Source organism: Asterias amurensis, chromosome 20 (genome assembly GCF_032118995.1).
Source record: "Asterias amurensis chromosome 20, ASM3211899v1".
NCBI lineage: Eukaryota > Metazoa > Echinodermata > Asteroidea > Forcipulatida > Asteriidae > Asterias > Asterias amurensis.
In genome coordinates, this window is record NC_092667.1 from 9,238,456 (window position 1) to 9,252,748 (window position 14,293).

A 14,293-nucleotide genomic window follows, 5' to 3' on the forward strand; every position below is an offset into this window, starting at 1 on the left:
GCAGGAAACTGTGATTGTGATTCATTTCTTATAAATATCTTACGCATCTCAAGCTCAGAGGGTGCAGTACTTGAGATGACGTCACAGGAAACTAGTTAATCACTTAATAATACGGCCGTGAGTAGAACCATCGACTGTTGCGCTGCTATTAAAGCGTGGGTGTAGGGCCTTGAAGGTTTGGGGATAGGGTTTGGGGGTAGATAAGTAAAAGCAAAACAACATAATGTTATGTTTGTTGCTCTTTTAAGAGAATCCAGCTAACGTATACCTCCCCTTTGAAGTAAAAAAAAAAAAAAAAAAAACAAACCCAGACATTGAAGTTGTCCGTACGTGGTACACAATATTTCCAGAAACATCCAGACCACCGCAAAATACCATAAAAGTCACCCAAACTGCAAGTTCTTGAACTTTGTAAGTACGTGCAAAGTGTTGGATCGTGATGTTGGCCATTGAGCAAGTCGTTGACACTACGTGTATCATCGGCATCTATGCACGTCCGTGTCCCATTGGGACATCTCGAATTCAACGGAAGCAACACATGGTGGGAGTTCACAAACCTAACTGTGGGACCCCACTTAAACCTCACATCAATTATTATTACAACAGTAATCTCTTAATGTAAACAGTGAAAAGGCACTCTTTGAAGAGTCATATGAGGGACAACTCTTTTTCGAGTGTTATAATTCCACATCTTTTGAAGTTTGCATCTTGTTGCGTGATTCATTCAGTGTCACTCTGCCCTGGAGTGAAACCCCTCTAAAAGAGTGAAATAACCAACACTCTTTTCAAAGAGCTAATTGTACACCTCGAAATGTAAAAAGTGTGTTGTTCAATCTTTTACATTTAGAGAGTACATGTTAGCTTGACGACGAGTCTAAAACAATCGTCAGTAAATTTCGCGTCAAAATGAAACTGTTTTATGTATTTTTATGGATTACCTTAAAAGGATTAGAAAACATCTCTCTAATATCAGACGTATCGTGTACGTACACGAGTTATATTGTACGAACATATTTTTGTATTCATGTGGCTGCTATACGCTTCCGTAATGAGTACCTATAGATGAAAAGATGGAAATGTACCTGAGAGCAAGGTTTCGCGAAGACCCAATAACCTCCGACAGGCGGAATACAATATTACACTACATGGAACGTTGACAGCGCAGGGTAAAACAAAACAGATACGAAGAATGTGTAAGAAACACTCGATCACACCACATGTGTGCTAAACTATAGATTCGAAAATTCCTTCACCACACGTGAATTTTTTATGGGACCAAATTAATATATTATTTAATTGTACAGTGTCTTAATATTGCTTTATGAATGATTGGGGACTAATTATCACAAAAATGCTAACAACGAAATTCGCACAGGTTAGTTAAAGACACTGGACACTATTGGTAATTGTCTAAGACCAGTCTTCTCACTTGTGAAAATTTGAGCTCAACTTGTCACACGAAGTTGTGTGCTTTCAGATGCTTGATTTCGAGACCTCAAAATCTAATTCTGAGTTCTCGAAATCAAATTCGTGGAAAATTGTCTTTCTCGAAGACTCTTCGACCCTTCAGAGGGAGCCGTGGCTCACAATGTTTTATACTGTCAACCTCTCCCCATTACTCATTACCAAGTAAGAATTTATGCTAGTAGTATTTTGAGTAATTACCAATAGTGTCCACTGCCTTTAAATTGTTTCATTTTTAATGATTAAAACAATCGAACGGTTCCAAAAACCAATGGCATACGTTCCATAACCCTTTAACAAAACGATTGCAGATGTAGACCAGCCCTAAACAATCAATCAAATCAGGTGGTTATACGAATTTATTGAAAACAACGCGATGGTTTATAGTTCCTGCTCCATGGTTTGCATCACCTTCATGTTGATCTGTCAATCGAAAGGTTGTCTAGTTGGTAAAAAAAACCTCTAGAATTGCAAGGTCTTAGGTTCGAATCCAACCCGAGTAATATGCTTTTGATTTTCTTCACGTAACTCGGAGAAGTACTGAGTTTACAGTTCTAACACACATCGGTGCAATACAGGTGAGAAAGAAAGAAAAACAATTACCAAAAAGGATTAGTTCTTGCCGTGACTCCATTGACGCCTGCCCTGGTTTCTAGTTTAACCTTCAACTTTCAGCAAGTTTACACTCTCCCCTCACGAGTCTGAACAAAGGTTTAAGTCGACAAAGAATCCCAATTTGCAAGGGTCTTTGATTAGCCAACATGCCCCAGAGAGTTGATAGAATGCAACACAATACCGGTTCTGAAAGTAGTGACAGTGAACGAGGTTACTCGCGACAAGTCAGCTGGCAAACCAGTGGCACGTCCTCTCTTTTTTCTTCTTCGAAAGGTTCTGTAGCTACAGAGAACTCATTTATTCACTTCTTTTCAGCATTTTATACAGTTAGCAAATATTGACTATAGTGAAATTCTTTTCATAATGTTATACAATAGCAAATCATAAATGACAACCTTTATACCAGCATAAAAAAATTAGCTCTATATATTTATAAACAACCCAGACACATTTATTACGATGAAAAGCATCGACTACAATAACACACAAAACAGGTTGCATCTCACCCGGGCATGCAGCAGGAATTTGACTGCATACACAACAATGATTGATTCATACAGTGAATTATACGGGGATACTTTATTATATACAACAGAAAGTGATGGCTTAATACTGTTGACTTTTGAAAGCTTGTCTAATGCGCAGCATACTGATGTGAGTTCACAAGTTCAAAGCTGCTAGGCGGCTGCGAGTGCAACTGGGACTTGGAGAATGCAATACTATCGTGTTCCACTTGTTATATGAGCGTCCCATTTATTTTATCACTCCAAATTGACAAGTGCCATAAGAGATGGCGTCGACTCCATGGGCCATGTTCTGCGTCCACTTATTCTTCCGTATTATTGGAATGATTTTGCAGCAGCAGTGTGGCGTGAGGGCGATCACTGCCGTCAATCCCCCCGTTAGCACGGTAGGGGTCGAGGGGAGAGAGGCCGAGTTCTCGTGCTCGGTGGCGGACAAGCTGCCGAGTGAAACCCTGATATGGCAACTCGAATGGGATGCGACGAAGTTTCCTCAGTATGCACATGTAGGAGCTGAACAGAACACAACGTACATGTTTAACAGCTCAGCCTTTACTGAGACACATGCTGCATACACGACAAGGTAATAATTCCTACTGCCCACATTGATTGTTGGAGTCTCTGTGTGTGTTTGTGTGGATAAATCCTCTATTAGGGGAATAGCAATTGAACCGGTTTCTTCACAGTATACGACGTGCGCTCGATTTCACAAAGCCTTGAGACTCATCGTAAGATGAGGTGTCAGTATTACCACAGTAATTTGTATTGTGACATAATACTTTACTAAGCAATTATGATATGATTTGCAGCTAAGATCAATCGTAGCTCTTTGTGAGATCGGCCCGTGTTCCTGTATTCAACTTTTAAACGAGGGCGTGGCAGTCACGTCTTTACCTGCACCCATTTCCAATTCCCGTTCCTAAACCATTTTCATCATCTAAACAAAAAATACGTGACGATGATGTGACGTGACGATGATCAAGAATGAATATTAAAAAAAAAAAAAAAAAAAATTAATATAAAAACACATTTTAAAGCAGAGTTTTTATGTTTTTGGTTTCAGCTACACTGTTAATGGCTCAATCCACACGACGACTCTTCACATTACCGATATCCAGCCGTCAGATGAGGGTGTTGTCTCATGTGTTTATCAAATAAGTGTGGGCGGGTCACTCATAACGCGAATGATACCCGAATACACCGGTGCAAGATTGACCGTCTGGAAAATACCCTCGCCATCCTGTTCCTTTAAACTGAATCAAAATGACACAGAGGTAAACATCACTGTGGATTCCAAGGTAGAGTTAATTTGTGTAGACTCAATCGGTGTGCCGACACCCAACGTGACTTGGTGGTACAACGAAACGATGCAATTAAATGGGGAGGACCAAAGGTGGAACCCTGAGGGAGTCGACACGCACATGATCACGCTCCGACCGGAGGATAATGGAAGATGGTTCACATGTGAGGGGAGGAATGCCGCCGTGACAGAACCGGTACCATGTAGGGTCAGGCCAATGATGGTACCACCCACTGCCGAAATCAAACCAAATTTCACACAACTCACTCAAGGGGCTGGGAATTTGGAGTTCACTTGTACCGGCAGTGGTCTACCCTCGGTTAAATCGTACCGGTGGTTCATTGACGACTTGCAGGTGCAAGAAGGGAATCACGAAACATACAGTTACATCAAAATCAACAACAACAAACCAAACGAGTCGGTCTTGTTTGTAAAATCCTTCTCTGAAATTGGGAAAATCATTATCTCTTGCGAAGTTTCGGTGTCTGAGGATTTGAACACTAGCGTAAGCGGAACGGTGGAAATCACAGAGTCCAAAGTCAAGAAACAGTACAGTATCAACTCCAAGAAGTTTAGACTAAATGCATCAACTGCGATGGTTGTTATTATATCAGGGATGGTTTTCTTTCTGTTCCTTATTTTTCTTGTTTTGTTCTTGTGGTACCGCAGACATAGGTATGTTGCCAGTGAAGTAGATAATGACACCCACACGCTAGCCAATGGCGAGGCGAATGGAGGGGTTAATAAGAGACGATTTTTGGGGTACATGGTCACATCGGTTTGAGAGAATGAGGAATGCGGATGAAATATCTGATACAAGTTCACATGTCTCTGTACAAAATCGTGTGTTAATACAATCGCACAACATCGGTAAACAGTATTTTCCAAAGGCCCACACTCCGTGTATCAGAACTTATATATTATAATTAACAAACCTTTGAAAATTTAGGCTCAATCGGTCATCGGAGTCGGGAGAAAATACGGGAAAAACCCACCCTCGTTCGCAAAGTAAAAAAATAATCACGCAATTTCGAGGTAAATTTGTGTAGATCATTATATTCTACATTCAAAGACCAACTCAACCGATCAAAGACACCGCGTCCCTTAAACTATCTGCAGCTCTACGTTTCATGTTAACAATGACTTTGAGGAATCATCAAGTGTCAATGCCTTTAAGTACAAATTTATCATCAGTAACAGAATCACACTAATATCCCACGACCTCGGTCTTGGTGAATTTATTTGTTTTCCCTTGGGAACAAGGACGGGCCTCCTCTGGACACAAGAGAAAAAAGGTGACTGCAAAGTCATTCAGTTATTATTTGTCCAAGTCCCACACTTCGTGTATCACAGCTTATATGTTGAAAAACAAACCTGCAAAAATTTAGGCTCAGTCAGTCATCGGAGTCGGGAGAAAAAACCGGGAAAACCCACCCTTGTTTCCGCACGTTTCGCTGTGTCATGACATGTAATCAAAAATAAATCCGTAATTCTCGATATCGGGAATTGATAATTGTTTTACTGTTTCTCCAAAAGTACAGCATTTCATGGAATAACATTTCAGGAGAAGTCTTTCACCATTACCTTCTGTAAACCCTGTAAGTTATTTGTAAATCTGTGGTCATTCATTTTTTTTCTGTTCCACAAGTGTTCAATGGCTTTAAAGGCACTGGACACTATTGGTAGTTACTCAAAATAGTTGTTAACACAAAAACTTATTTGGTGTGAAACAACGTTACGTCAGTTGGAACCGTTTCTAAGTTTTAAAACTATTTTGAGGAATCATCAATAGTGTCAATGCCTTTAAGTCTAAATTTATCATCAGTAACAGAATCACACTTGCTTCCCACGACCCCGGTCTTGGTGAATTTATTTGTTTTGCCTTGGGTCTTTGGGAGGAACTATTGGTCCGATGCCTTCTTGGCCAATCAGAACCTTTAAACTGCCCCCAAAGTTTACTAACCCTTACAGAACTTCAACACAATGAAAAGAAAATGCCAAGTCACGATTGCGGCGCTTTGGCCATAACTATTCAGAATATTGTTTGTTCCTGTATTATACTTAACGGCCAGCAAACTGAGGAAACTTAAGTAATTCTTTAAACAACTTATATCACTCCGTGACAAAGGATATAGGCCTACTCTGGACACAAGAGAAAAAGATGACTGCAAAGTCACTCAGTTATTTCAGTTTATTTTCTTTCCGGAGGTTTCTCTGTGATCCGCATCATCATTGACCTACTTGGTCTATTTTAAGCCTCAATGTACACGAGTGTTTAGATTAGAGTGGCCTATGATTTAAGCGCAGATTAAAAGCACTGGAAACCTTTGGTAATTTTCAAAGACCAGTATTCTCACCTGGCATGCCTGGTGTATTCTAATATATGCATAAAATAACAACTCCGTACAAATTTTTCGACTCGATGTCATTGAAGTTGCAAGAGAACGATGATCAAAATATAAATCTTTGTGGGACAAATATACGTGATTTCAGATGCATAATAAAAAACTTCAAGCCTGAAGTCTTTTTAAGTTAGAAACTACCTCTTTGTACAGAAGGAGTTGTTTCTCACACTTCTTTTATACTTTCAACAGCTCTCCAAGTTGCTCGTTACAAAGTAAGTTTTTATGCTAACCAATTACAAAGAGCCCAGTGCCTTTAAGGTGGTGACCTACACCTACGACCTGATGATGTGCAGAGGTTACCACACCAAAAATTTCTCATTCTGCGGCCAGAAATGCCAACCAGGATTCGAACGAAAGAAGAAAATAAACACACTTTCCTATAAAGCCATAAGCCTATATTATTCTCTGAATACTTTTTGACAAAATAAATGTTATTCTATTGCTTACATGTATAACACTGTACATATCATTATGTCTAACACTGAGAAGAGTGTGTGGTATTAACAGTCATTTTCAGTAACATTTTGCAAATCTTTAAAGGAACACGTTGCCTTGGATCGGTCGAGTTGATCTTTGAAAAGCGTTTGTAACCGTTTTTTATAAAATGCATATGGGTAGAAAGATGTTGTAAAAGTAGAATACAATGATCCACACAAACATGCCTCGAAATTGCGTGGTTTTCCTTTTACCTCGTCGACTAACACGTCGGCCACTTATGGGGGTCAAATTTTTGACTCCCATAAATGGCCGACCATGTTAGTTCGCACAGTAGAAGGAAAACCACGCAATTTCGAGGCAAACTTGTGTGGATCCTTGTATTCTACTTTTAAAACATCTTTCCAACCATATGCATTATATAAAAAACGGTTACAAACGCTTTTGTTTTGACCAATTCGTCCGATCCAAGGCAACGTGTTCCTTTAACCATGGAGGAATAAACTAGTTTATTCCTCCATGCTTTAACAAAGGTATCAAGTGATTGTTTCAATCAAGTTGATCAATGGATTGTGTTTCTAAAGCTCTATCCACATTTGTACCCGCACGACTGTTTTTTTGTAGTGTGAATTTTCGCTGGTACGAGGTATAGTTGAGCATTCCTGGTTTATTGGTCTCTGTTGTTTTGTTAAAAATGAAACCGAATCTCACGATGCTACGGTGAATCGGCCAACACGCGCTAGACTTGCACAGTCCTTTGCCAAGACTTTCCACATAATAAGCTTCGGCTTCTTGTGTAATGCCTCCACTTAGTAGTTTACTTGTATCTATTGTTTCGTTTTTCTAAAGCACTTATCCATAAAGTAATATATGTTGATGATTGAATTGAATTGAATTAAATTTTAGTGTAAACTCAGGTAAACCATAATGCACAATCTATACTGCCTCCTGCAGCTAGTGTTACCATCATGACACTTGCCTTAAGAGGGTGTTTACTGGATAACTTGTGTACAGGGGCCAATTGCATAGAGCTGCTTAAGCAAATAATTTGGTTAAGCACGAAAAATAGCTTGCTTATTTTACACAGGTTACTGGCCGAAATTTCATTCCATATACATTGCTTGTGACTTGTATTTAGCTGTTGTTTACTTAGCATAACACTTAAGTGGAGTCTTGGCTGGTATTTTGAATTCAATAAGCATGGATTATTTTGCTTAAAAGCAGAATTTTTGATTATTTTGCTTAAGCAGAATTTTTGATTATTTTGCTTAAGCAGAATTTTTGATTATTTTGCTTTTAAAGCAGAATTTTTGCTTAAGCAGCTCCATGCAATTGGGCGCAGGTTTGATCTCTAACGTTTCTATATAAACAATAATTTAAATTAATAAATATTAATAATTGATTGATGCCCTCATAAAGTTGTACTTTATACAGGGTTGACTGTGTACTATAATCTAGTAGATACATTCACCATAGGAGATATTATCTCCTTACTTTCTTCTCTGGTGTATCATTCAAAACCGGTGATAAATGGTCTCAAAGTAGGAGGGGTTTATTGATAAACAAGAATGGCAAGATGGGAGCCACGCATTCAGTTTAAAGGCAGTGGACACTATTGGTAATGACTCAAAATAATTATTAGCATAAAACCTTACTTGCTAACGAGTAATAGGGAGAGGTTCGTAGTATAAAACTTTGTGAGAAACAGCTCCCTCTGAAGTGAAGTAGTTTTCGAGAAAGAAGCAATTTTCCACGAATTTGATTTTGAGACCTCAGATTAAGAATTTGAGATCTCAAAATCAAGCACCTGAAAGCACACAACTACATGTATGTGTGACAAGGGTGTTTTTTATTTCATTCATACCTCGCAACTTTGAAGATCAATTGAGCTCAAATGTTCACAGGTTTGTTTTGTATGCATATGTTGAGACTGGGAAGACTGGTCTTTGACAATTATCAATAGTGTCCACTGTCTTTAACAAGGTAAGCCTGAAGACAGTTTGATTTCAGAACAGGATTTAACTTCACAATAGGATTTAACATTTGCCCAACTATTCAAAGTCATTCAGCGGCACAAGGCCCACAAAAATTTGCTTAGCATGAAATTTCTTCCTTGATAAAAAAAAGGATTACCAACCAAATTTCCATTCGTTGCATAATGCTTGTTGCTACACTCAGCTTTTGTTTGCTTATCCTGAAAATCACCTCGCAATTAGATTGGTAATCCTGTTTGTATCAAGGAATAAGTCATGCTTAAGCAACTTGTGCTTAGCAGCTCTAGGAAATGTGGCCCTGGTTGGGTATGGTGGAGCAAGTGTAATACTTCCACCACATTAGTATCAGGCAACCAATGCAAGGGGGTCTAATATGCAAAGTTAAATCTCAGAAAATGTACAACATACAATATAGTATAGCCATTTTAACATCTTCTATTTCAAGCACTTGATTAAAAGAAACTAATACCAAGCAACTGCACGTATGCTTTAATAGACGCTTTCCATGAAGTATTTTAGGCAAAATGAGGGAACATTGCCCTGCTTTGTATGCGATTAATGGCGGCGTGACACAGATGCGGGTGCAAATCTCTATGGCGTTGCCAACCACTAGGGTCTGAATGTATTTAGCATATTTCATGAAATAAGGGTCGTTTGAGATCATAGATAACATGCAACTTGAGTATAAGCCCTTCTTTCTACAAAAACACCCTAAAAACTGTTGTTTCTGCATGGTGTATTAAGTGGCAGCACAGGCCTAGAAATAAATTAATGTTTATGCAGTACCTTTTTCCTAGAGAGATCAACAACATTATTGTGCTGGGCCACTGGGATTGTTTTTCTCCTTTGCTGAGAGTTCATGGAGGAGCGGCTTGGTGTGTGCTCTGAAGTATTTTCAGTTCATTCTGCTCATGTTTTAACCTCAGTCGGAAAATGTGTTCCAATAAATCCGCTCTGAAATCAAGAGAGATAATAATCTTAATAAGAAGAGAATAATATGACAAACTATTGTGTCAGAGCGTTACACTTTTTACCAAGAATAAAGGTGGACTCTTTTCAGAGCGCAGTATAGAGGCTTTGGCTCTCCCTACCTGAAACTGTGAAACTTTCAAAACTTTCAGAAAATTTTAAAAACTCATCTATATAGCCTAAAGAAGCACTCCGTTAAGTTTATTTTATATATGTGATGCAACTTTTTTTTTTTTTTTTTAAGAGCAGCGCCATGAGTGCCCTATGCGACGGATACCGGTGATAGAAATTTCCATTATTATTATTATTAAAAATATCCATAATGTAAAGTCACATTCATTTGATACTTTTAAGTATCAAACCAAAATTAGTTTTTACCCTTACGATGATGGGTGTTTTAAAAGCACTGTATACTAGGTACTTTCCCTAGTTTAGGCAAATCTCGTAGGTGGGACTCGAACCCAAGACCTTTTCATTGCTGGATCAGATCTTACCACTAGTCCACCATGCTAGCTCAGGGGTCGCAGGCAGTTTTAAACCTGTGTTAGCAGTGGCTGTTGAAACAATTTAAATAGTATGTTAGTTTTACCCTAACACCAACGTGTATAAAGTACTACTTGGTACTTTGATCTCAAGTTCAGTGGAATAAAAAAAAAAAAACAGGCAAATCACTCCGCTGGGAGTTGAACACATATAGTTCGAACTGCCTCTACCCATCGGGCTAGCCAGCGGTGGTCTAGTGGTAAGACACAGCTCTAGAAATGCAAAGGTTGTTGATTATAATCCCACCCTAGTGATTTTAAAGTGTTTATTACGCATAGCCCTACACAATCATAAAAAAAGTTTTTTAGGAACTTAAAAAAACAAAAACAAATGGGTAACAAACAGAACAACTTCTACTTTGTTTTCTTGCACTATTTATTTAACCTTCAAATATATTTTATACTTGTAAATAATATGTTTTGCTTACTATTCAGAACATAACTTGTATACTAAACTTATTCAAATTATATAATCCATGTAAATAAAATAAAAAGTTTGTCTTTTGAAAAGCTGCTAATTCCAACTTGTGTTTTTTTGTTGCTTCTTTGTATGCTAAAAGAAAGAAAAAAAAACAGCCAATCAAAATCCTTGAAGAGGAAGGTAAATTCAATGTCATATTCGACTTTGTGATGTTGCACTGGAAGGGACATTCAGTGCAGTTTACACCATTTTAAGCGTTAGGGTAAATACTTGTAATTTTCCAACCACCACACATGCCACAGGAGAACCTTGGGAAAATGAGTACACCACAAAAGTAGTTTTGACAATCCCTTTCTCTTTTTAAAATATATATTCTTTCTGTTTTAAGATGTTAAAACCATCCACCGAATACCACTTCAAGTTATCATGCTGTATCATGTCTTGGCATGAAGTCATCTTCAAGCACCAACAAGCAATTAAGATAGTTTAATTGATAATAAATCTACAATTGAGTGATTCACAACTTACATGTGTTCAGAGTTTGTGATTCCCATCTTCTCCATTCTAATTGGATCGAGTCGCACCAAGGCACGCCCTGCCATAAAAACAGACAAAATAGAAGTCAACCTCTAGGAAGGGGGGGGGGGGGGGGTTGGACACTAGGGCCAAATTTTTTAGAGCTGCTTAGCGGGCCATTTTGTGCTTACTGTGCGATTTCCATTTCAAAGCGCTGCTTACGAACAGGCGCACACGAACACGTGCTTACCTTCCGGCGCTTATTGCAAACAAATGAATGACGTAACAATACAAATCCATGGGAGCGCGCAAGATGACCGCCTAATGTTCTTCCTAACCCTTGAAATAAGCTTGTGTCCCTAGACTGCTTCGCCGCATTGCCACAGTGGTACTCTTGTTCAAGGCTCACCTGACAAGTCATGTTCCTGGAATACCCGGCTGTATTGATTGTAGTAATGTGTGTGATGTTTCCTTAGCCAGCGTATCACCTCTGCATTGCCCCAATGGTACACAGTCTTTTTCGTGTTTTTACTCCGACTGTTGCCACTGCTCTCATTTGGTTTCTGGGGGAGAAGAGAAGGAGCATTTTAGACAATGAAAATGTCTGCAAGTAGTGACTTCTTATATAGCACGCATATCCATCACATACAGTACTTTCCTTCAAGGATGTGGGACTACGTTTTGATTTATGAGAACTACTCCTTACAGCTATAGTAGCACCATTTTATGGTTTACAAGGTGCTGTCATGCAATATGCAGCCAACCAAACCAGGAACTCCCTCCTCTTTTTTGTAAGTGCGCTGTGTTCTTTTAGGTGCCTTACACAACACACGGGACCAACGGCTTTACATCCAATCTGAAGGACGAAGCATCATGGTTAAGTGTCTTGTTATGGAAACAGTGTTCAGACTTGGACTCAAACCCACGATGTTATCGAATATCGCGATATTAATTTGGACACGATTACGATATTGGATGGATTTGGTTTTAATCGAAATATCGATATATCGTGATATATCGTGATATATATTGATAATCGCGATATATCGATATATCGATTAAATATTGCGATGTATTTGCTAGCTGAGACATCTTGCACCCCATAGGTTTGGAGTAAAACCAGAAGAATAGGTCATTAGAACACCTCTCTTATGCTAAGACTGTCTCTTCTACAACTTTCACTTGGAGTTTTAAGACTGATGATGTCAAATTTAATTAATCGCGATTATATTGAATATCGCGATATATTGTCGGCGATATATCGTGAATAAAATAAATCGATATCGCCCAAGCTTAGCTGCTAACTAAAGCACAAAAAGTTGGCAAGCAGAAAAATGATGCTTACCAGAATGAGGTTACCAGCCAGTCTGGTGCTGCTACTGCTTGTGCTAGTGTTCTCTTCCATGGCATTGCTGGATGAATGTCACTGTTAAAAGTAAAAATTATGAACAAAAAATTATTGGGTACAATTATAGAAAGCAGGTCCACTTCAGGGTTAGGGTTAAGACTAGGGTTAGGGCTGTCGCCAAGTGTGGCCCTGTATGCTATAGTTACTTCATTAATTGAAGAGAAGAACAAAATGTTTGTAGATGAGTACTCAGTGTAGTCAGTGTTATCCATTTGTCGTCGTGACCTGGAACTTGGAAGTCTGAGACCGAGACCAAACTCTGACATCCGAGACAGAGACCAAAGGGGGGACCAATCCTTCATAGGGGGAGACCAGCCCTAAGGACAACAAGACTTTCACAGATGGTCTCGAGAGACGGCGAGACAAGGTCTTGAAACCAACAACACTGGCCGTGATAAAACGTAAAGCTAGGCTAATGCCAGTATGGCTTTACGAGTACGTTCTGTCTTATCATGCTTTATCGCTTAAATGCATATATGGACCGAGTATCCAACTTCTCCAGAGAACTCGTGTTGACCACACAGGTGAGGCAAAAAAATGGTGTGAGTGAGCAGAAAAAAAACACTATTTCTTTTGCATTTGGCCTATTTTATATACTATTAATAGTACTAGTAGGCCCTAATACTTAGCAGAGCACAGTCACTGTTGTTGTGTACGAACACACAATAACACAAAAAGTTTGGGATAACTTTCCGTATGGCGCCACCACTTTACTTATTCACACATTTTTCACAAAAAGGGATATCTCATTGAGGTAAATTAGATATATTATTTCATATCGAATGAAAAAAGTGGTGGCGCCATACGGAAACTTTTCCAAAGTTTGATTCCCATTCCAAGTTCCAGCGTTCCGTTACGTTTTTTTTTACAGACTAGGACATGACACAGAGTCTGTCACAGATAGTGACTAAATCACGACACTAGTCTTGCGGTCGAATGTTTAGATAATAAAATAACGATATCATACGATATTAGTTATTATACATACCATAAAGTAGAATTAATTATCCCGGGACCTCATGTCACTCTTGTGCACTATTGTATCAAGACAATATTGTTGCTTCGTGTCACACAGTCAGTCAATACGGACATGACGGAAGTAAACATTATGCTTTTTTTTTTACAGATATATATGAGATAGGACACACAGTCACAATCACATCACAGACAGTGACTAAATCACTAAGTCTGGCGGTCGAATGTTTACTATACATAACAACGATATCATACAATATTAGTTATTATACATACCATAAAGTAGAATTAGTTATCCCGGGACCTCATTTCATTCTTGTGCACTATTGTATCAAGACAAATTATTGTTGCTTCGTGGTCACACAGTCAGTCAATACGGAAGTAAACATTATTTACTTTACAACCGCCCTCTGTTGAAACAAAATTTAATTCCAAGGGCGCCACCAACAACAGTACTCCCACAATTCTACATCCCAATAATTATTTCACCCCGCCGATTTCTGCAAACTCGGCCTGTTTCTTTGCTTAGCATGAAATTTCTTCCTTAATAAAAACAGAATTACCAACCAAACTTCAAATTGTTGCATATTGCTAGTTACTGGTATTCAGCTGTTGTTTGCAAATCCTGAAAATCACGTGAAAATTTGGTTGGTAATCTAGTTATCAAGGGAAAAAAATTAATGCCAAGCAATTATTGTACTATAGTAGCTCAATGAAATTGGGCCCTA

At 38.7% G+C, this 14,293-nt stretch overlaps 2 protein-coding genes across 3 annotated transcripts; one reads left to right on the forward strand and one right to left on the reverse strand.

The window, feature by feature from the left end:
* The first annotated feature begins 2,579 nt into the window (after positions 1-2,579).
* LOC139952199 (uncharacterized) lies at positions 2,580-6,529 on the forward strand. The gene is made up of 2 exons (XM_071951249.1): positions 2,580-3,183; positions 3,664-6,529. Exons 1-2 carry the CDS (start codon positions 2,870-2,872, stop codon positions 4,682-4,684), a joined length of 1,335 nt encoding a protein of 444 aa, XP_071807350.1. The 5' UTR covers positions 2,580-2,869; the 3' UTR covers positions 4,685-6,529.
* A 149-nt stretch (positions 6,530-6,678) lies between these two features.
* On the reverse strand, positions 6,679-13,970 carry LOC139952200 (protein aveugle-like). 2 transcript variants are annotated; one of them, XM_071951251.1, is made up of 5 exons: positions 13,842-13,970; positions 12,528-12,608; positions 11,592-11,745; positions 11,195-11,261; positions 6,679-9,688 (listed from the first exon to the last, which is right to left on the reverse strand). In XM_071951251.1, exons 2-5 carry the CDS (start codon positions 12,585-12,587, stop codon positions 9,592-9,594), a joined length of 378 nt encoding a protein of 125 aa, XP_071807352.1. In that variant the 5' UTR covers positions 12,588-12,608; positions 13,842-13,970; the 3' UTR covers positions 6,679-9,591. The 2 variants fall into 2 exon arrangements, with proteins under 2 accessions (XP_071807352.1, XP_071807353.1); XM_071951252.1 differs by lacking the exon at positions 13,842-13,970 and adding an exon at positions 13,579-13,675.
* Between the last annotated feature and the right edge of the window lie 323 nt (positions 13,971-14,293).

What these genes read in the sequence shown, in the direction of transcription:
- LOC139952199 (XM_071951249.1), top strand. Translation starts at nt 2,870, where the DNA reads ATGGCGTCGACTCCATGGGCCATGTTCTGCGTCCACTTATTCTTCCGT. An exon ending in CATGCTGCATACACGACAAG is followed by an intron (nt 3,184 to 3,663) that starts GTAATAATTCCT and finishes TTTTGGTTTCAG; the next exon opens with CTACACTGTTAATGGCTCAA.
- LOC139952200 (XM_071951251.1), bottom strand. Translation starts at nt 12,587, where the DNA reads ATGGAAGAGAACACTAGCACAAGCAGTAGCAGCACCAGACTGGCTGGT. An exon ending in CCAGGAACATGACTTGTCAG is followed by an intron (nt 11,262 to 11,591) that starts GTGAGCCTTGAA and finishes TTTTTATGGCAG; the next exon opens with GGCGTGCCTTGGTGCGACTC. An exon ending in ATCACAAACTCTGAACACAT is followed by an intron (nt 9,689 to 11,194) that starts GTAAGTTGTGAA and finishes TCTTGATTTCAG; the next exon opens with AGCGGATTTATTGGAACACA.